This window comes from Orycteropus afer, unplaced genomic scaffold (assembly GCF_000298275.1).
Source record: "Orycteropus afer afer isolate SDZICR_OR568_19922 unplaced genomic scaffold, OryAfe1.0 scaffold00217, whole genome shotgun sequence".
NCBI classification, from domain to species: Eukaryota; Metazoa; Chordata; class Mammalia; order Tubulidentata; family Orycteropodidae; genus Orycteropus; species Orycteropus afer.
The window spans coordinates 3,418,895-3,442,530 of NW_006921804.1; the positions used below are offsets into that span (position 1 = coordinate 3,418,895).

At 44.4% G+C, this 23,636-nt stretch overlaps 1 protein-coding gene across 1 annotated transcript in view; it reads left to right on the top strand.

Annotated features, from left to right (window-relative positions):
- KCNN3 (potassium calcium-activated channel subfamily N member 3) overlaps positions 1 to 21,648 on the top strand; it is a 237,096-nt gene extending 215,448 nt beyond the window's left edge. Inside the window, exons 6-8 of the mRNA XM_007948528.2 lie at positions 11,816 to 11,943; positions 13,167 to 13,236; positions 21,352 to 21,648. Coding sequence (XP_007946719.1) covers positions 11,816 to 11,943; positions 13,167 to 13,236; positions 21,352 to 21,648 — 495 coding nt within the window. The remainder of the gene's footprint in view (positions 1 to 11,815; positions 11,944 to 13,166; positions 13,237 to 21,351) is intronic.
- The last annotated feature ends 1,988 nt before the right edge of the window (positions 21,649 to 23,636 follow it).

The window sequence follows — 23,636 nt, forward strand, 5'->3', positions numbered from 1 at the left end:
AGGCAGTATCACTACAGAAGTAGATTGCCCCATCTTCCTTCCGAGGAGTGGCTGGTGGGTTTGAACCTCCAGCCTTCTGGTTAGCAGTCAAGTGCCTAAGCCACTATGCTACCAGAGCTCCCTTGACAGGCGTAGAGACTAGGATTTATAATACGTCACAGAATGGAGGACAATAGCTAGATTGGCCACATTAAGCAATTCACTTTACTGCAACACCCTACACTAATCCTGTCTTGATAACATAACAAAGACAACCCATTCTCAAGTGGGATTTTAATAGGCATACAACAAACTCAAAGTCCACTGCCGTCCAGTCAGATTCGACTCATAGTGACCCCTCCTTGGGTTTCTAAGGCGATATCACTATGAAATTAGATTGCCCAATCTTCCTTCTGAGGAGTGGGTGGTGGGTTTGAACTGCCAGCTTTCCGGTTAGCAGTCCAAAGCCGTAGGTGCTATGCTACCAGAGTTCCCATAATAGGCATAGAAGTTAGGATTTACAACATACATGTTTGAGGAACATAATCTAATCCATAACATTGGGCTCAAGACCAAAATGGAAGCCTTCAACAGTCACATGGCATAGATTAGAGCCACACCTTTAAATGGAGTATTGAAGGAGCCTTGGCATATAAACAGCCTCCCCAAATGGGCACAGCAGCCTAACACTCCACAATCCTATCGTCTGTTAAATCACTGGACATGGTTCAGCCAACCAAATAATTTTCCTATCAGCTATATAATTTTCCTAATAATCTATAACATACGATCATCCACCCCATTGACTAATGGTACCAAATAAATCACCCATGATGAGGCAAACTTTTTGTTTATGCTCAGATAGTCATGGTTCTCATTAAAAGAACAGTAGAGAGTCGTAGAAGTAATATTGGAAATGTGTCTAAATCCAATCCTTTAAAAAAAAACATTGAAAAGATCATTCCAGTGGAGGCCACATTCTGAAATAGCATCATCAAAACATCATCATCCAATTTCCCCCTTTTGGGTTTTCCGGGTAGTGTCTCTCACTTGGACCCTTATGCAAGTGGTTAAGGAGGATGAAAAGCTGAAAATATGCAGGCATGGGAACATCGTTTAGCTGCTAAAAGTCTGACACCCCACTGAATTGTCAGAGAAGAAAAGGCCCATTTAGAAGAGACAGAAATGAGTCTTCCAGGATAACAGCAGGCCAAATGAGCAAGGCAGGAGCTGTTTATTTAATGACAGCTTTTATGGAGAATTCTTTAGAGCTGCAGGCTGCATGAAGGTCAGTAATATGATTTTCTGCAAAACTCTCTTATTTGAGATGAGAGAAAATCAGAAGCCCGGGCTGGGGGTCTTAACCTCCAAAACCCTGGGCTGGGAGATCTCAACCTTCAAGGACCATGGGCTGGGGGTGGGGGTGTGGGATGTTTAACCTCAAAGACATGCCTTCTTCGTTCAGGATTATAGTGGGTTAGGGGATGCGTGAGCAACCAAATTTTGATTTTGTTTTTTGAAAATGAAATCAAATACTCAGTGGTTAATGTTGCAGAACAGTAAAAATGTATTGGGAATGGAGACAAAGACAGGAAAGGAGAACAAAAAGAGAGAGGGAGAGTGACAGAGAGAGCTGGCGGGCTCTCAGGGAAAGCAGAGGGAGAAGGTGCAGTTGCCAAGGCCTCTCCAATTTCCCGGCAGAATTATTGATGGTGTTTGATTGTTCAGTCTTTGATTACATTTACTGTTTTTTTTTTTTTTTTTAAAGAGCTTCCACAGATGTTAAAAGGTAGACTACAGACAAATATTCTTATGTTGTTGATGTACAAATGGTCTTACAAGGTACATCATGGCCCTGAGCTATCAGCTGTGCAAAAGAAAACACGATTTATAGCATCAAGATTGTAGAGGTGGAAGGTTGAACCTGTGGTAAGACCAGCCTCATTTTCACATGGAACCCTGTCAGCTGACCTCTGTCCTCCAGTCCCCTCTAATCTGTATGCAAAAGCTGTGCCCCGTATTAAGGAAATTATAAACGTTACTGGAACCCCTAAATGCAAATATACTTACATCTCTTATCCCGAAACAACTTAGTAAATGCACCTCCAGAACCTTCTCAGAAGCTGTTTACCTAGAGCAAGGACATTCACTGTCCCTTGGCTTATTCGGATTTGCTTTTTTAAACCAAGTACATACTTTGTGTTTCGTATTATTCCTTGTCCTCTCCATTTTTCACTCAGTAAATCAGACACTAGAGGAAAATAAAGCCAAGGAAAGTCAGCTCCCTTATGCTGGGAAAGTAAACCATTTTCTCCAACATAATTGTAGAAGGAGATGAGATTGTGGTTGCTAATTTCAGTCTTTCAAAAATAATTCTCCAAGATCCTTATCAAATCCACTTATTTCTAAGAAGTCAGACTGAAAATCAAATCAATAAATATTTATTATGTGTCTATAAGTACAAGGCACCTTTGTAATCGAGTAACATCTCACTTTTCTGAGAACCCTTAAAGCTGTTGAAATGTCCCTTTAATGTCTAATATCTGTTCCCAGAGAAATAAACAACACAAAAGGGTTAGTGCTTACAGAGAGATTTTCAAATCCGCAGTGCTGGGCCTTTCAAAGTTTCTTTTACATAACTGTCATTGAAGTGAAGCCTAACTCGTGCTTGGCCTGCTGTGGTCCTAGCACACTCTGACCTGTCCCCAAGAGAAACCCACCTGTCTTTCCTGGGGATGCCTTCTTTATCATCTGGCCCTTTCTCAGTGGCCCGGTATGTCCAGCTAGAGTGGTTCATGGGTCAAAGAGATGTTAAGCTGGGTAGATTCATGAGATTTCAGTGGATTCTCAGAGAAAGATCTAACTATTGTCATTGTTGTTGTTAGTTGCCACCAAGTTCATTTTCATTCGTGGTGACTCCATGTGTGCAGAGTGGAACTGCCCCACAGCATTTCCAAGGCTATGATCTTTTGGAAGTAGATCACCACAGTGCTGCCAGGTGGTTCCGAGCCACCAACCTTTTGGTTTATGTTGTTGTTTTTGTTATGTGCCATTGAGTCAGCCCTGACCCCCTCCTTGGGTTTCCAAGGCAGTATCACTACGGAAGCAGATTGCCCCATCTTCCTTCCGAGGAGTGGCTGGTGGGTTTGAACCGCCAGCCTTCTGGTGAGCAGTCAAGTGCCTTAGGAACTATGCTACCAGAGCTCTCTTTTGGTTTATAGTCAAGCACAAACCATTCGTGCTACTCAGGGACCATGATCTAATCATGGAAGGAGCCAATTGCCGCAAACCTCTCAGAAGTGGACAATTAGTCTATGTAACAGATAAAAACAATCTTTTAGTTACATAAAGCAGACAATGGGGACATGGGGCATTTAATAGTACAAGTACATGAAACCTTCATTCTCAAAACAGCTAAGCAAAAAGAAATGGAGTTACTAAAAAACCTCTTAATCACAAAAATATTCAAAATGATCCAATATTTATTTATCCTGCCTATCTTTCTGTAAAGATTTCAGCCCAGTCTTTACCATGAGAGCCAGCACAATTTTTATTTATTTAGTGTGTGGGGTGTGTGTAGGAAGAATGGTGGGGAGGGTCTGATAGCACAGGGTAAAAACTCAGTTTCTGGTTTTCCTGAACCCCGTGGCCTTTCCTCTTTTCCTTGTGTAACTTGTCAAGCTTGGTGGCAATGTCATTTCTGTCTTTAATGCAATCAGAAGCTACCCACGCTGACTTTGCAGTCTTACTGCCATTGTTATTCTATAATTATATCATATTGCTAACCTCTGGGCTACTAGATAATATGTATGTAAATGACACACAGAAAGACTATGAAAAAGCTACTAGATCTCCATCTTATCTCCCACTCAATGCTCCATGTCCCCATTTTTCTGTTTTATGTAACTAATACCCACCACAGAGGTCACTCCCTGGGCACCACACCTGTGCTGAGCCCTGGGATGCCAAAATGTGTAAAGGGGTGGTCCTCACCCTCTTATTTCATCTCTGGTAACCAATTGCCTTCAGAGAGCATCTGTCCTTTCCAAAAGCCAAGGTAGGCTGCCCACTGGCTTAGGTGGTACCACTGACCAGAGATGTTCCATTTGCTATGCCTACTTTCATGTCAAACCACAGTCTGGCATACCCTCTAACAGCACCATGGTGTGTGTATGACTGGCTGAGGATTGTCACCTTATCCTTGTCACAATGGTTTTTTTATCCCAAATACCACCTCCAAGCACATTTTCCCATGAAATGAATGACTAAGACCAAAACCAAACCTGTATCTTCCCTAAACTTGTTCCTTCTCTTGACTTCCTTGGTCTGTTAATGACATCACTGATCTTCCCATCTCCAGGACTGAAAACTTAGCACCATTTCTGAGTCCTCTCTGCCTTGGACTCCACAGGGGTCCAAACAGTCTTAGAGTTAATTCAGCCTTGCCATGGCTGTTCGCACACGCCAGCCTCCCAGGCATCTGCCCCGTCAAACTTAATGCTGCCTGCTTCTTCATCTTGCTCCATGACAACAGCTTTCTACCTTCTCTGTTCAGTTAGGCCTCCCTCACCCCAGTCATGCTCACCTCTGCTTGTCCAGGTACTTCCTTAGACTCTAGAGCTCAGCTTTGGAAGTATTAATCATTGCCTCACTTAAAAGTTTTTGGCAGTTTCCCAGTACCTACTCAACAGTGCTAGAGAAAACTTTCATTTAATTGTGACTCAAAATTTTATCACAATCTTGCTAGGAAACAATGACTCCTTCTCATAGGAAAATTCAAAGATTCATGCTTGGTTACCAGTTACCAGCACGGTGACTTCATGTGTGCAGAGTGGAATTCTGCTCCATAGTGTTTTCAATGGCCATGACCTTTTGGAAACAGATCACCAAGCCTGTCTTCCAAAGCACCTCTGGGCAGATTCAAACCACCAACCTAGGGGATGGTAGTGGAATGCTGCACCACCCAAGGACCCTTAATGCTTGATAGAGGTATTTCATAGGAAAAGGCAATGATAGTCATTGTTACACTGGTTACAGAAAGTCTGCCTAAAGGACACTAGACTACTAACTGATAGCTGGTTGGGCAGGGAAGTGGATTCCCAGAGCAAGTCTTAATCTCTTTAAAGTTGATCAGCTCATCAACTGAGCATTTATCAGGAATGCTAATTCTTCCCAGGAGGAGATTATAAATTATATAACCCCAAAGGTTCTGTCCCAGAAACTCTGATGCAGTTTTAACAGTGACCATTGAAACATTGAGCTTTTGAGCTGGAAGGATCCTTAGGGATGAACCAGTCCAACTCAAATGAAATAACTCAGGCCCAGGTAAGGGTGAGGGAGATTCCAAGGCCCTGGCCATGGCTGCCGGCCTTATTCTTAAGCTAGCAGGTGGCTCACCAGCCACAACCCCATGTGTTTTCGGGGGGTTCAGTTCCTACAAACTCAAAATAAAATGATGGTTAGGGTCCCGGGCCTGGTGGAGGAGAAAGCCACTTTAACCCCAAACTCGCCCAAAAATACACCACACCAGTTGCTCTTGAATTGATTCCAATTCACAGAAACCCCAGGTGTGCAGAATAGAACTGCTCCCTAGGATTTTCAAGTCTGTGACCTTTCAGAAGGAGACCACCATACCTTTCTTCTGAAGTGCGTCTGAGTGGCTTTGAACTACCAACCTTCTGGTTAGTAGACAAACACATAACTGTTTGTGCCAACCAGAGGCTCCAACCCTGCAGCTGACAACAACTAATATGGAGTGGCAAGCTACAGTTACAGAGAGAGGCCAGAACAAGCCATTAACATGGACAACACAGCTAAGAGCTCACAGGAACAGATATATGTATTCTGTTTTGTTTTCTTTGTTTGTAGGGGAAAACGGGAGAGTACGAAACTGGTATTTATGGAGCAGGAGTATTAATAAAGCCATGTATTGAGGCATACTATGGCCAGGCTCTATGCCAAGTGTTTTAAGTGTATTCTCATTTAATCGTCATAACAATCCTCATTTCACAGATAAATAGCACCTGCCTCACTCTCGCACCCTAAGTCCTGCTTTGTTTTTCTTTGAAGCACTTCTTGCCTGATGCTCTGTTACCAACTGCATACTGTCTCCTCCACAGATTGTAAATTCCATAAGGACAGGAACATAATCTGCTTGTTCATCACAGTATTCTCATTTCCTAGAACAGTGTCTGACCCATTGTAGGTGCTCTTTGGATGTTTTTTTTTGAATGAACGAATAAGGAAATTGAGTCTGAGATTGATTCAGTAACCGGTGATAGTAATTCCATCTACTGTGAGGCTTTTTTGAGGGTTCATGAGACAATGCACACATCACGTGTTGAGCTCAGAGTCCAGCACCTTGTAAGCACTTGGTCAATGTTGTTGTTGTTGTTGTTATGTGCCATAGAGTCGGCCCTGACTTGTAGTGACCCCTCCTTGGGTTTCTGAGGCAGTATCACTATGGAAGTAGATCGCCCAACCTTCCTTCCAAGGAGTGGCTGGTGGGTTTGAACCGCCAGCCTTCTGGTTTGCAGTCAAGTGCCTTAGGCACTATGCTACCAGAGCTCCTAGCTATCATTATTATTTGCAAGATCTCAGTTAGGAGACTTACTTGCCCAGGCCCATTAATCTTACAGTCTTCCCTAAAGTATGTAGGTCACTGAATCCATTCTCTGGCCCCCAGTAGAGTGAAAGCATACAGTTTTTCTTAGAGGATTTATGGATCTACAGAAAACAAGCTGCCTGTATGCTTATGGGTTTGGGAGATGGGACAGCTGGCCACCATGCCTAAACGATCCTTTCCTAACCATTGCCAAACCTACTCAATTGTGACCAAGCTCGCTCATTGTCTTGGTTATCTAGAGCTGCTGTTAACAGAAATACCACAAAAGGGTGGCTTTACCAAACAGAAATTTATTTTCTCACAGTTTAGGAGGCTCGAAGTTCAAATTCAGGGAGCCAGCTCTAGGGGATGGCTATCTTTCTCTGTTGGCTCTGGAGGAAGGTCCTTGTTTCTTTGAGCTTCTGCTCCTAAGTGATGTTTGTGTGGTTTGGCATTCTCTCTTCCCCTATCTCTGCCTGCTCATTTGTTTAATCTCTTTTATATCTCAAAAGAGATTGATTCAAGATACACCCCACACTAATCCTCATTAGCATAACAAAGACAACCCATTTCCAATTGGGATTATAATCATAGGCAGAGAGGTTATGATTTTCAACACATATATTTGAGGAAGGAACTCTGGTAGCATAGTGTCTAAGGCACTTGACTGCTCACCAGAAGGCTGGCGGTTCAAACCCACCAGCCACTCCTTGGAAGGAAGGTTGGGCAATCTACTTCCATAGTGATACTGCCTTGGAAACCCAAGGAGGGGTCGCTATGGGTTGGGGCCGACTCGACGGCACATAACAACAACAACAACATATTTGAGGAACATCGTCCAATCCATAACACTCATTCCTTCCAGTTTGTTGCCTCCATCCTAAGCCCATTCTGCCCCCTCTCCCAGGGAGCATCTTCTGGTCCCAGTGCCCCTGCCCATCAGAAGAGCTCAGAGGGTACCCAAACCCCCACCAGGAAATGGTGCTTGGGAGCCCTGCCGAGTTTAGCTAATCCCAGGAGGAGCACAGGGCCTCATCTGTCCCCCACCCCAAAGATGCTCGAAGCAATCAGCCAGGTGAATTGGAGATGGACCCTGGTCGCAGTAGCATTCATTGTCAACCTGGGAAAGCACAGTGCAGTTAAAAGCCTATTTCTTTTTCTCTTACAGATATTGATCTACTTAGCTTTGTGCTAGGCTGTTTGCTGGCAATTAATTTGAGAGTCAGCAGCAGAGCTTGCATTTAACATCACTTTCTCAAACGCACAGGGGCCTCCTCCTGTTCAACCCCATAAAGATGATGTGACTGCTTCTCTCAGCTCCCAGGGCTGGGCTGTGGTTCCACCCCTACATCTCTGCTGAAGTTAAGTGCAGGACATGGACTCCCTGTTCTGTCACATTGCTCAGTAAGGGCTAGGATCATTTAAAAAAAAAGAATGTTTTTTCCAATTCCTTGATCCTGGAAAACAGGAAATAATTTTGTCTGTGTAGAGATGAATGCAGTCAGGTCTTTCCTTCAGACTACATGGAAACATGACCTTCTTGGACCTGGCTCTTGCTTTGGCTTTGCCATTAGCTGGCTGTGTGATTCTGGCCCTCGCATCCAGTCTCCACAGCTGTTTCCTCATGCTTAAAATGGGGGTTTGGGGAGAGATTAGAGTAACTAATAGCATTAATAGTATCATTAGTACTACTGGGAGCTCTGGTGGCATAGTGCCCAAGGTATTTGACTGATGACCAGAAAGTTGGCGATTCAAACCCACCAGCCACTCCTTGGAAGGAAGGTTGGGCAATCTGCTTCCGTAGACATACCCCCTTGTAAACCCAAGGAGGGGTTGCTATGAGTGGGATATGACTCGATGGCAGTGAATTTTTTTTTTTTTTTTTTTTATCAGTACTACCAGTTCTATTACACTAACTAATAATGAAGTGAATGGTACTTCATAAAGCACTTACGTCCACACTAACTCAGTTTACCATTTACAGCTTTATGGTCTTAGTCTGTACCTTGGTTTCTTCATCTGTAAAACGGGGATAATACTCAATTTAAACCAAACTCATTGCTGTGCAGTTGATTCTGACTCATAGAGACCCTGTAGGATAGAGCAGAACTGCCCACAGGGTTTCCAGTCTTTCTTCCATGAAGCATCTGGGGGTTCAAACCACAGACTTTTTGGTGAGTAGCTGAATACCTTGACCACTCAACCACCCGAGCTCCTTGTGATAACACTTGTACCTGCTTAGTGGAGTTGTCATGAAGATTAAATAAATTCATACAGATGAAGTACTCAGAACTGTGCCTGATGCCTGGGAAATTTTAGCTGTTGTCCCCAGCAGTACCATCACCATCACCATTGCCTCATTTGATCCTTGTAGCAACCCTTTAGGGAAGGATTCATTTTTCTCATCTTATAGACAATTAAAAGGAGCCCCGATAACAGTATGGTGAATTGCTCACCTGCTAACTGAAAGGTCAGAAGTTTGAACTCACCAGTGAGTGGCTCCATGGGTGAAAAAAACCTGGTGATCTGCTCCTTTGGAAAGCCTACAGGGAACTTCTACTGTGTCCTACAGAGTAGTTATGACTTGGGATCAACTCAACAGCACACCTGAACAACAAAGATATAGACAATGAATGGAATCTGTGGGTGGTGCAGTTAACACAATCAGCTGCTAACCCAAAGGGTGGCAGTTCAAGTCTACCTAGAGGCTCCTTTGAAGAAAGTCTTCCCATTCTACTTCCCAAAGATCACTGCTACTGAAAATCCTACGAAGCACAGCTCTACTGGACACACATGGGGTCTCCAGGAGTCAGAATCGACTTGATGGTAACTGGTTTTTATAGATAAGTAAGCATTTGCTCCAACTGCTTAATAACTGATGGAACAAGGAGTCAATTGCAGCCTTTCCAATTTCAAATGTTTGTTCCACACCAATGCAGAGACAATTGCCAAAGGCCTATCAGCTTTGACATTCCATGGCTCCATCAGTATTCCAAAGAGGAGACTCATGTGCCTACACTCTGCTGATCATCATAAATGCTAGGGCAGGGCTTTTCCCTCCTGTTTTTCTTTGAGACCTATCTTGGACGCTAAGCACCTGGATGGTGCAAATGGTTAACGTGCTTAGCTTTTAACCGAAAGGCTGACAGTTTGAGTCAACCCAGAGGCACCAGAAGACCTGGTGATCCACTTTGAAAAAAAAATCAGCCACCGAAAAACTCTTCAGAGCACAGTTCTATTCTGACACACATGGGATCACCGTGAATGCAAATGGAATCAATGACGACTGGTAAGCACCTGGAGAGAACGAAGAAATCAAACGTCAGGTTGCCCCCTCTCCCTACAAAAGGCCAGAAGGTGCATGCGCTCTGCAGAGAGTGAGGCTTCCCTTCAGTGATGCCTGTTCTGTCAGGAGGCCATTGTCTACTTCAGCCACAGAGCAGAGACCCTGAGACTACCCCCTTCCCTGCCTGCTCCACCTTCCCCTTCCTCATAGGGGCACCCACCATTTCCAGCTCCACCCACCACCACCTGCTTCCTTCAGGCAAGAAAGTACCTGAGATGGGCAATTAAGTCATTTAAAACCATTTTCACAGTGGATTTTTACTGAACAAAAGAGCAATATTTATGTCACTTAGACATTTCTGAGAAGACTTAGCTGTTCTTTTAAAAATATCACTTCAGCGCCAATGAAAAATATAATCCAGCCTTGGTAATAAATTTTTAAAACATACACACGCAAAAGTTATCAGCCTGCAAAACAATGTTTCTAGGCCTTCCCACACGTCTCAGTATTTTAAAAACGTCCCATCTGTTGATGTCAGTCTGAAGAAGTGGGTCTGTACCTTTCAGTTTTATTAAAATCCTTTCTGGCTAGTAACCTGATTTCTCCTAGGCTGCCCTACTTACTTCCAGGCCCTGAGCCTTGTGGACCCATGCCAGTTTGCATGGCTGACAGAAATGGAAACAGTTAATCAAAAATCTGTTTAGTTTGTGCTTAATACAGAATGTTTCCTCTTGCTCTTGTTACTAATTGCTGAAGATGTCTGTGTTTGGATTAAAACTTTGTCCTCTGCCATCTGGATGCCATTGATATGTCTCAGCTCAGCCGTGAGCCGGGTGATATCAGTGGTTTCCATGTCAACAGATGACAGCGTCATATGTTGAAACGTGTGGTTGCTGTACACAGCCAAGGAGCCAGCCCTGGGAAAGAGGCGGCTCTGGTTTCACACCTCAATATCTTCCCTGATTTTCAGATGTTGCTTTGAAATCATTTGTTTTATTCCGATTGCATTTTCACGTACAGTTACATAGTACATGTTTTTGACCATTTGGGGAAGCAAACAATAGACTTGTTGATACCTATAGTTCCATTCAAAGGAGCTCTGGTGACATAGTGGATAAGACATTTGGCTGCTACCTGGAAGGTCAGTGATTCAAACCCACCAGCCACTCCATGGAAGGAAGCCTTTACATCCATAAAGACTTATAGCTTCAGAAACCCAATGGGGGTTGCTATGAGTCAGAATCGAGTCAATGGCAGTGAATTTGTTTTTCTTTGTTTCTATAGTTCCAATCAGTGGGGAAGACATTTCTTCAAAGAAAAAACAAACCAAACCAAACACACTGCTGTCGAGTCGGATCCAACTCATAGCGACCCTCCTTGGGTTTCCCAGGCAGTATCACTATGGAAATAGATTGCCCAGTCGTCCTTCCTAGGAGTGGCTGGTGGGTTTGAACCCCCAGCCTTCTGGTTAGCACTCATATGCCTTAGGCACTACACCACCAGACATCTCCAGCCAATAGGAAATCTTTTTACTCTCAAAATCCAAGAAATGAACCATGTTCCCTAAATGAAATCTCAGGTAGAGAATAGAACTCTGTGGGTGAGGGCAGCAGTGCATATATGTAACTATTGAAACAGTGCCCCAGGCCTGGTAATGGTGCCTGTCTAAACATAGCATCAGGCAAAGCAGAGAGGAAGTGCTGAAATAAGAAAAAAACAAGAAACACCCCTCAACTTCAAGCTCCAGTCTACTGTGGCCAACACAGGATTAGAAGAGATGAATTTTAATCATCTTTTCTAAGAGTTCATGATTTCGATTAAGAAAAAGAGATCATTGCAGAATCGTTTCCTTATAAGGTAGCATGTATCAACAAACATGAAAAACATGTTATGTGAACCTATGAAAATTAACCTGATAGCAGCCTGCTTTATCTCTTTCTCCTTAGATCAAGAATGCTGCAGCCAATGTCCTTCGGGAAACCTGGCTAATCTATAAACACACGAAGCTGCTAAAGAAGATTGACCACGCCAAAGTCAGAAAGCACCAGAGGAAGTTCCTCCAAGCTATCCACCAGTGAGTACGCCAGGGAGCTTAGCTGCCAGATGACCAGATCAGCAGCAGGCTCTGCCAGCATTTTCTGATAGACTCAGGAGGTGCACTCAACAAGTATGGGGGTGGTGACCACGACCCAGAGCTGTCTGTGTATAGCACCTGCCGTGTGTCAGGCATTGGGCAGGGTGCGGAGAAAGGTAAAAACTAGATAATAAATAAAACTTTGAAAGTTCTCCCATCCTTCACATACATGACAACCCAAAGCAGAACAAGCTGGGACCTGTGCTATGTGCAGTGTTGTTATACACTATCAAGTGGATTCCAGCTCATAGCCATCTTATAGGACAGAGTAGAACTGCCCCATGGGGTTTCCAAGGCTGTAAATCTTTATGGAAGCCAACTGCCTCATCTTTCTCCTGCAGAACAGCTGGTGAGTTCAAACTACTGACCTTTTGGTTAGCAGCCAAATGTTTTAATGACTGCACCACCAGAACTTCTCAGCCACTCTAAAGGACAGAGTAGAACTGCCCTATAGGGTTTTCTAGGCTGTAATCTTAATAGAAGCAGATCACCAGGTCTTCTTCTGGCTGGTTGGGTTTGAACCACCAACCTTTCAGTTAGCCAAGTGCTTAACTGTTGTGCCTCCAGGGTTCTGTCCTATGTATGGTAGAGGTATTAAAAATGTATAATGGAAAAGTAGAGGATGAAAACATTTATTCTGACCTGGAGGTTTGGGGACACTGATAAGGATGAGAGTAGGACATTCAAGGCAGAAAGCATAGCCGAGGCAAATGCATAAAAAACTAAGTAAATAAAGCAAACCAGTTGCAGTCCAGTCTATTCCAGTTCTACCATTCATGAGCAGAGTAAAACTGTGCTCTACAGGGTTTTCAAAGCTGTAATCTTTCTTTTAAGGCACCTCTGGGTGGGTTCAAATCAGCAAGTTTTCAATTAGAATGCTTAATCATTTGCACCATCCATGGATTCCTTAGGCCAAGGCATAGAAGGCAGGGAAAAGATCCGAGGAGAGTGAGGAAAATAACATGACTGAGGCCATACACGCTTGGGACAAGAGTTTGCTTTCTTGGGGACTTGACAAGCCTTTGATGCTGGCCCACATATTCAAGGTCCCCATGCTAGGTCCCCAAATCAGATTAACTGATGTGGACATAGAAACTGCTCCTCATGGGGCTAAACCTTTCGATGCACTTGCAGGATACAACTGTTATGACTCTTTCCCACAGGCTGAGGAGCGTCAAGATGGAGCAGAGAAAGCTGAGCGACCAAGCCAACACGCTGGTGGACCTTTCCAAGGTGAGTGCCAGAATCCAAAGACGCCCTATAGACTTCAGCGGTATGTAGACTTCTCAGCTGCAGCTGTGAAGACCTGGCTGTGTCCAAGCAAGAAAGAACAACTCCTCTTTGTTTAAAAAATAATCTATGTTCAAATTCTTGATATTTACAGCCTACCAGTATACCTTGTCTTTTAAAACCTGGCATTTATTTCTTAAGTTAAATAGCTCATTTGTCTTTGCTTGGGATTAACTAGCTAACCTAGGGAGCTCTGCTGGTGTAATGCCTAAGGTATTTGACTACTAACTAGAAGGCTGGTGGTTCAAACCCACCAGCCACTCCTCGAAAGGAAAGCTGGACAATCTACTTCCGTAGAGATATCACCTTGGAAACCCAAGGAAGGATTGCTGTGAGTCGAATCAACTTGGCAGCAGTGATTTTGTTTTTTTGGTTTTATTAATTTTTTTAGTGTTTTATCAGCTGTGCATTAAGGGGCTTCTAAGAATGAGTTTGAGTTTGCATAGAGGTAAAGCACATTAGGGGTCCCTGGATGATGTAAACAGTTAAGCATTCGGCTGCTACCTGAAAGGTGGGCGGTTCAAATCCACCCAGAGTCACCTTGGATGAAAGTCCCAGTGATCTGCTTCCAAAAAAAGTCAGCCATTGAAAACTCAATGGAGCACAGTTCTACACTGACACACATGGGGTCACCATGAGTCAGAGTTAACTTGACGGCCAACTGGTTTGAAAACACACAATGAAGACCAGAATGATGATTGATGAGGTCATGCTTTAGAAGATCATTCTGACTTGATGTTATAATTGGAAATTCATTTTCTGGGACTCTCCAATCCTTAAAGCCCAGTTTTTCTGACCCCAAATCAGGGAGGGGTAATTTCTCAGACTTCTCAGAAGGCAGATAGTCTAAGATGAATATGAAGATGACAACAAAGAAAGCCCTCCTTGGAGAGCCTTGGTCTTGATATCACATTGTCATTCTGCGTTGCTGGCACTGAACTGCTGTAAATACTGTAGAGAAACTCGCTCCTCCTGCAGATCACTAAAACGAAGGTACTGAAGGCTGCACTGCTGGCAGAGCTGAGTGTGGGCGCCATTGAAGAAAGGGGCCTCCCTCTCTGCTCACTGACACTTGATAGAAATTGTATATCAAGTGTACAGCCCAGGGCCAGGCTGGCAGAACATTCCAGCAGATGTCAATTACCATAAATGGAACACGTTCCCTGGGTAAGCAAGAGAAACTCCCTCAGGCAAATTAAGCACCCTTTGAAAAGAGGGTGCAATCAGAGAAATTACTGGTTGTGGGGCCACGTGCAGGCGCCTTGTTCAATAAAGGGATCAAGCCAAAGAAAGGGCTTCCTAAGCCTGCGAGGACTCCAATTAGGGGGTAAGTGGATTGCCACAGTCAGGGAGAAGCCCACAGGCCTGTGTGCCTTTAGAGGAGGGGCACTTAAGTGGAGAGAGTGGGTTTCCGGGAGACTGGAGGCAGGGGAGGATGTGAATGGACCGTGGAAACACCAGAGTGCATGGGAGAACTCCTGGGCCCTTGGGATGTTTTGGTTATGCTCTTGGGTTCCGATATCAGAAACCTACTGGAACTAGGTTTAAAAATGGAGGGAATTAATGCATAGAGTTGTCCAAATTTTGGTGGCCTAGTTATATTGTTATGTGCCATCGAGTTGGACCCGACTCATAGTGGCCCCTCCTTGGGTTTCTGAGGCGGTATCACTACAGAAGTAGATCGCCCAACCTTCCTGCCGAGGAGTGGCTGGTGGGCTTGAACCGCCAGACTTCTGGTTAGTACTTAAGTGCCTTAGGCACTACACTACCAGAGCTCCTTGCCTAGTTATATAGCCTGTTATTTTTCACTCTTCCTTTGCAGTTACTGTGTTGTGGATTGGTTACCATACACTTAGTTACTGTTATTTTTTCAATTGATTTTGAAAAGAAACACAATGAAGTCACGTTTTTTAAAAAATTAAATTAATTCACATTTTTTTCTGTTCATATTACATCTTATGCAGAGGAGATAAGAGAACATTTTGGCTACAGAATTGATGAAAGCGTAGGTAAAGTCTGTAGATTTTCACCAAATAGAACAAGGAAAAGTGTTGTATTCTATTTGGAAATTAAATTAAACAAACACAGCTTCTTGTTTGTTTGGAATATATATTGAATTTTAGACTTGAGTATTCAGTTCAGAACCACATTGTATTGATATGCCTAATATTAATGCGTTTTCTGTATACAATTTGAATTAAAAAAACACTTGGTTGATTAAAAAAAATGGAGAGAATTAATGTAACCATTAAAAAAAAAATCCATTGCTGTTGAGTCGCTTCTGACTCATGGTGGCCCCATGTGTTAGAGAACTGCCTTTCATAGGATTTTCTTGGCTGTAATCTCTATGGAAGCAGATCACCAGGTCTTTCTTTCGTGGTGGTGCTGGGTGGGTATGAACCACCAACGTATAGCTCAGCAGCTGATTGCAAACTGCTTGCACCACCTATGGGCTATAAATGCAAGGGAGTCTCATTCCGGAACAAACCTGAAAGCAAGCATGTGGCCAGGCTTCAGGAGGGAACTGGGAAGAGTCTCACAACCCAGGAAATATTCTCTCACCATCTCGTCTCTCTCCTTCTGTTCAAGTGCCTGCTTCAATTCTCTCTCTTTCTCTCTCCCTTCTCTCACAACAGCTTTCTAAGCCTCCTGTCTTCGTGGCAGACTATGCCAGGCCCCCAATCCGGAGAGTACATATTATAATTCTAGCCCCAGGCAAAGACTAATTGGCCTCCTGTTGTTTTTAATTCTAAATTCTCACAAGAGATTATATGATTGGCCGGTTTGGGTCATGTGTCCATCCTTGGACCAATCAACTGTGGCCAGGAAGAGGGTCGTATGGGCAAATATGGCTAGAGGCCCACCCCTGTGAACAGGGAATAGTGCTCTGAGCTTTAGAAATAGCCTAACAGCTCAGAAGATATTGAAGACACTCCAAGATCTTTCTTCTACAGACAGCAGTATTTCCTGCTTCACCTCTCACTTAGCAGGACACATTGAAGTGGCCATGTTCTCTCGGGAGTGTCAGGCAGACTGGACTTTCAAGCTTCATTTCTGCAGTGCCAGCCACTGCCTTTCCCAGAAGTGGTGCCTAGTGCAGAGCAGAATGGGTGAAGCAAAAACCACAGTGAATTGGACACTCATTTCAGTTGGGAGGGCTAAACCATGAATCATCAGGGTATCTAGTTGTCTATAAAGCAAGTGTGTGCAGGAAAGGGTTAAGGACAATGTCTTTGGAGGCCTGCTGTGGGGGGCCTAGTAGGAGATCTGGAGAGGAGGTGAACTCTGACATTCTTCCAGTCTTTGTCTTTTTCTCCCAGGAGATTCTCACAAGGTTCTGGTAGCAGCTTAGCATGTTTTACACTGGCCTACCTTCCCTATGGCATCCTGTCACCAGGCAACAGAACAGGGGAGACAGTGATGCTGTGTTCGCTCTTCTTGCTTTCTTTGTGCTTCCTCCTCCTACCTCCTCACCTCCTCATCCTGCCCTTTGGTCTTCTCTGGTTACGAATATGGTGTTTGGCCTCCAAATGTTATTTTCTGTATCGCATAGTTATCTTACAGGGTGAGAGAGATGGCTTGGCCTCTTTATTTGATAGCTTCCATTTCATGCACTGAAGTAGAAAAATAATTTCTACCATCTGAGGCTCCAATGATCATGTAAGGTGATATTTGTGGGGATGTTTTGTAATCTGTAAAGGCTTTTGCAAATGGTAGTTCTGGTTATGAATATAGATGAGGAAACCAAGACCCAATGGAGCAAGGTGACCATCCCAAGGTGAGGCAGTTGGCGGTGGCAACACTGGGACTCAAATCCAGGGGCTGGGCTCTGAGTCCAGAGCTGTCAGGATGGCCCTTTGGTCAAGTACATTTGTGGTTCTGTCTATTCCGGGAAGGATGTGCCCCTTGAGGAGGCTCTGTGAATGTTAATTAAGGACAGAAGTACTTTCACTTCCAAAGTCACCCTCTTCTCAGAGAGCTTCCATGATGTAGTGTCCTGGTCTCGAAACAGCAGAACTAACTGGAGAGGAGCTGCCTGCGTTCTACAGCTGTGGACTCCTCTTCCCGCTGCACCGGTTCATGTGGGGCCTGTTGTCAGCTGGGAAGCTATCACAACAACTTCCACTCCCTCCCCCAACCCCCATCTCCTCTCTGGCTTCTCATATTTTGCCACCTTCTTTTACTTCTCATTTTTTCCCTCTCATCTTTTTTTCTTTTCCTGCTGCTCCCTTGGCCCGTGGAGGTACCAGTGGTTTCTGCATTGTCCTGAAGTAACTTGAAATGGAAGGTAAAATAGGATTGGGGTGCCACTGGCCGATCACCAGCAGCCCAAAGAGCCATGATATCTTGGGAGGGACAAAGTGACCCTCGTGCTGGCCCTCTGCCATTGCAGCCACAGGAACCTCATTCCACAGTCCTTGAGAGTGTGAAGACCCCCCAGAATCTTGCTCACAGAGCCAGAATGTCATTTGTTAGTTTGCCAGGAGAAATATGACTATTACACACACCAGGACTATCTGCAGACCGACGTCAAAACCAAAACCAAACCTGTTGCCGTCGAGTTGATTACAACTAACGGTGACCCATTACAGAGTAGAACTGCTTTGCGGGGTGTTCTAGGCTGTATGTAATCTTTGTGGAGGAGCTCTGGTGGTGCAATGGTTAAAGCATTGGGCCGCAAACCAAAATACTGGTAGTTTGAACCCACCAGCCACTCTGTGGGAGAAAGATGAGGCAGTCTGCTTCTGTAAAGATTTACAGCCTTGGAAACCCTATGGGAGAGTCTTACTCTGTCTTATAGGGTTACTATGAGTTGGAATCAACTTGATGGCAATAGGTTATGGAATCTTTCTGGAGACACATGACCAAGTCTTTCTCATATGGAGCCACTGGGTGGGTTTAAACTTCCTGGTGGGTTTGTACCACCAGGGCTTCTTTTGGGTTAGTAGTCAAGCACAATTTGTGCCACCTAGGGATCTCAGACCAACACAGAAAGTCAAATTCTCATCAGAAAATTGCCTGATAGGGAGTGGAGTCAGAACCATGGGACATGACCCTATCCCTTGAGTGTATCATAGCATCTGTTAACACTGCTTGCTGCATGTGCTGAAGGCAGAGACCTTGCCACCAGCGAGGAGGGGACTCCTCTGAGTCCACTGATGGAGGCATCTTCTCCCTGGTGGGTGCTGGTATGGGCATTACCAGTGTTTGCTTCACGTTTTTCTCTGCTCGCCTTTCTTTCTCCCTCTCTGATTCCCGATTTCTTTTTCTGATCATTAATTCAGTAGTTGTTTATTAAGCACCTACAGTGCAGGACAGGCTTTGTACCTCTGTTCGGGAAAAAGGGGGCCCTGGGAAAATAGCATATTGAGGAGGAAAAGTGAAGCATTTAGCATAAGATCCCTTTGTCTAGCTCTGCTCTGGCCTGGTTTTATGACTTAGCTCCCATCTACCAATTTTATTTTATTATTTTTAAGTTTTATTTTATTCTATGCTCCTAGAGAGCACCCCATTTTTGTTCCCATGTTCTCACTACCTCCTTCAATCTTCATTCACAAAACCTCCCTATGCACCATTTCTGCAGAGGCAGACCCTATGCTAGGTCCCCTAGGAAGTATTCTTTTCTTATTTAGTTTGATTTTAGAGACATGGAAATTTTTGTGAAGCAGAAGGTCTTTCCCCATCAATCAAAATTACTTTGGCTAAAGGAAGAAAGGAATAGTGATTATTACCTATGCCACTACTTTATCCATTCATTTGTTCTACTGACATCTTAAGGACCAATCATGTGCAGACAGGCACCCTTGCTAAGCACACTAGTATACATCCATCCATCCACAAATGTTCGTTGAGCATCTTCTATGTGCCAGACACTGTTGTAGGCCCTTGGGATACATCAATGAACACAACAGGCAAAGATCCCTGCCCTTGAGGATGAGGTGACAGACAATAAACAGAATAAATAATCCAGTTATCTAGTGTGGTGGTGGTATTGTTAGCAGCCATCAAGTCTGCCCCTAAATCATGGTAATCTCATGCACAAGTTTGGGCTGTTGTGACCCATAGGGTTTTCACTGGCTGATTTGTGCAAGTCAGTTTGCCAGTCCTTTCTTCATAGTCTTAGTCTGGAGGCTCTGTTGAAATCTGTTCAGCATCATAGCGTTACATAAGCCTCTACTGGCAAATGGGTGGGGGCTATGCTTGAGGTGCATTGGCCAGGAATTGAACCTGGGTCTCTCTTGGAAATGTGAATTTTACTACTACTGCACCACCACTGTCCTCATCTAGTATGTTAGAAGGTTATAAGTGCTGTGAAGAAAACAAAAAAGTTGAGAAGAGTTAGCAGATTGGGAATGGTAGGGGACTGTAATATTAAATAGGGCTTCATTGAGAAGGTGATTTTTAAGGAAAGACTTAAAAGGAGGCAAGGGTGCTGGCCATGAACTTTCTAAAGGAAGGGCACTGGTAACAGGTTAGGTTCTCTGGAACACTCTGAGACAGAGTTGAGTGCAGGAGAGGTGTTGGGGAGCGTTCTCAGGACACACTTGTCAGGAGTAAGGGAGGCAGGATTGAACAGAGGAAGAGTTTGAACTGTGACACAGCCAACAAGGCTTTAGCCAACCCCATGGGTAGCTTGGAGATGGAGGGGCTCTTCAGAGAGGTCCCAAATTCAGACAAAGTGGACCTGGCCTCTATGCCTCATCATATACCAGGTAGGGGAGGGTCTGTCACCTCCTTGGATGCAGCTCCATTTGGCTGAGAACCATGCTTGATGGGAGGTGGGGAGTTCAGCCATCAACAGACAAGACTTCCAACATCTGGGGAATGAGTGCCTCAGCCTGAAAGAGGGTCCAGGTGGGGCACCCAGCACCCACTGCAGCCTTCCAGGCAGAACATCCCAGAAATCTAAGGCAGAAACCTGCCCATTGGGTACGAGGAATAGCAAGGAAGTGAGAGCAGGTTGAGGTGAGTACAGAGGGGCTTGAGGATGGGATCTCACAGCAATAATAGGGAGCCAGAGGCTGTGGATTATCATACAGATGGACATTGACTCTTGTTCTGAGTAACATGGGAGCCATAGCAGGGCTTTGAGCAGAGGAGTGGTATACCATGACTTACATTTTACATTCTGGATGCTGTGTTGAAAATAAACTGATGGACAGGGACAGTAACTTCAAAACTGTAGAAGTTATTATTAACTCTTATTTTAAACGCATATAAGGAGACTGAAGGTCAGAGAGGTCAAGTGGCCTAACCCAGAGCACATTGCTGCTTATCTGCAGACTTGGTATTTGAGCCCTGGGCTACTAATTATAAATCTGTTGCATTGTCTATTACCCAACACAGTTCCTTCTCTTTAATCGTTAGATGCTAGCAGCCACAGAAGTTGGGAGATTGGGTGTAGTAAGACTATTGGAATGGTTTACCATTGCTCTCAAGTCAATTCCAACTCATTGTGACCCTATAGGATAGAGTAGAACTGCCCCCACAAGGTTTCCAAGGCTGTAAATCTTTATGGAAAGAGGCTACCATCTCTTTCTCCTACGGAGTGACTGGCGGGTTTGAACCCCTGATTTTGATTAATGGTTAAGCACTGTGCCACCAGGGCTCCTTCTTAGTATGGTTTCAAGACTCCAGAAATGTGCTGTTTCTTTTCTGTTATACATATTTTTTTAATTTTCTGTAATTAATATCCACCACTTTTTTTTCTTTTCCTTTATTTTTTAAATATTTTTTTTGTTGAAGATAGGCCCAGCAAAAAAACACACCATTTCAACAATTTACATATGTACAATTCAGTGATATTGATTGCATTCTCCGTAATATCCATTGCTTTCATAATAATTAAAAAAAAAGAAAAAGATGGTGTGCCCACTTCAGCCTCCACGTCTCCAGGAAAGTGAACTGCTTTTCCTTCCTCAGCTCCATCGTCAGGTGTAGCTGGTGTGGGCGTTGCCCCTTTTGTAATTTGGAGAAGTAGTTCACTTTTCCCACTGCAGTTTCCTCTGTGGTGACCTGTCACCGCTCTGTCCCTTGTCTCTCTGTCTCTCCACACAGATGCAGAACGTCATGTATGACTTAATCACAGAACTCAATGATCGGAGCGAAGACCTGGAGAAGCAGATTGGCAGCCTGGAGTCTAAGCTGGAGCATCTCACTGCCAGCTTCAACTCCCTGCCCCTGCTCATCGCAGACACCCTGCGCCAGCAGCAGCAGCAGCTCCTGTCTGCCATCATGGAGGCCCGGGGCGTCAGCGTGGCCGTGGGAACCACCCACACCCCTCTCTCCGACAGCCCAATCGGGGTCAGCTCCACCTCCTTCCCAACCCCCTACACAAGTTCAAGCAGTTGCTAAATAAAACTCCCCCCCTCCAGACGCGTTACCCATAGGTCTTAAGATGCAAATCAACTCTCTCCTGGTCTCTTCGCCATCAAGGAACACTCAGACCAGGGACCGTTAAGAAGAGAGACCGAGCTAACTAACTCATGTTCAGTCGGTGTGCTTGGTTCGATATGCCTTGAAACCAGAAATCTAATCTCTGTTTAGGTGCCTCTACTTGGGAGCAGGAAGAGGAGGTGACAGGAAGCGACGCCTCTGGCAGGGCCCTTGCTGCAGAGTTGGTGGAGAACAGAAATCCACGCTCAATCTCAGGTCTTCACATGGGGGGTGGGGAGCAGACACACTGAAGCAGCCGAGAGTGAAGCAAGCCCCGAAGAGGGTCCCGCTAGGGGAGGGGTCCTGTCAGGCAGCGGGGAGGGGTTCCTCACCACTGGGGTCTTTGAGCGGACCTCTCTCCTTTCCTTTTGTCTAAAGCAGTCTCTGGAAGACAAAAGTGAAAGAGGGCTGCCCATAACTTGCCAAAACAGACATAATTTCCTCTCATACCTTAAACAGTCATAAGACTTGATTTAGACTGAAAAAAAAAAATATATATATATATATATATAAAAAGCCAGATTTTCCATCCAATATTAATACCCATATAAACTTGTGTGCTTGCAAGCATATGCATGCAGCACACATACACACATACGTATATATACATACACACGCACATCTCATATCCAACCCTGGTCCTTTTTTGTTTGGACTTAACCCAAATAAAAAGGGACCTGGTACTGTGGCCTGCTCTCAGCGTGTGCTGAATTGGTTGGGATTTGAATGGGAGGTGCTTTCAGTATCTCAGGTTAGCCATGTTCTGAGCTGTGCTGAAGGTACAAGTCCCTTCCAACACAATGCAGGTTGCTTTGCCCTGGGTATGCACCATGGTTGGCTTGAGACGAATGCCAAGCCAAAATTATTGGCATTCTGGAGGGATAAGCAGACTTCTAAAAATAACAGCTTCTGCAGAGATTTCTTCTTGCATCCAAACAAGCTGTGTTTCGATGGACTACATGACCAGGTGTATGGATTGCAGGGAGGGGACAGGGATTTGTGAGTGTGTGTGTGTGTGTGCACATGCACAAACAAGTGCAACCCAATGGAACCTGAGTGACTAGAAGTGTTCTTTGGGGATTTGTTGAGCTGTATTTATCCAGAAGCAGGATTCCAGCCCCAGACGTTAGGTCAAGTGCTTCCCCCAGAGAGCTGCTGTTCTGGGAGAAGTGATAGTGAGTGGTCCATGTGGTCCTTCTACTTGGCCTGAAGTCACCTCAAAATGAGTACTGTGAGAATAAAGGGAACCCTTAGAGAACTTGTGGGTCAGATGAGATGACACAGATTCATGGTAGCCTGTTCCTCTGTACCATGTTAATCTTGGTGCAAAAACTCTTTTAATACATCTTGAACTCCAAGATACTTCAGAAATATCAAGATCCAGTGTAGAAACAAGCACTGTGAGTAGAAGGGATGTGGATGCAGAACTTTTCATTGCCCTCTAACCCCATCTGTAATGCACATGTTTGTGACATGAAAACCATCATGTGGTTCATCACATTTCTCATTCTGAGGCTTTGACTTTGGCTTGTGGGGAATTACATGATACTCTATGGAATATTTCATCTGTTTAAGAGATAGCAAAAGGGTGTTCTTGCATAGGATTGTTCTATTGGGTTTAGCTTTGTAACAAAACAACATCACCATTCCAGAGTTGGTGTCTGGCTGTGGGGACTTTTCTTCTGTGGCACTGGGCTTGGTCCTATAAAGATAAGGGAGGGAATCATTGAACAGCAAAAGAGGATAGACAATCCTAGCATTAAATAAGGCCACTTTTTCAAGAAGATCCGGCTTCTTGCTAAGTCTTTCCTTTTGTCTTTTGTTATTGCTTTTGTTGTTTCTCTGCTAGTCTCATGCTTATCTTGAGAACTCCTATTATTTTCATTGGTGGTTTTGCATGCCATAGG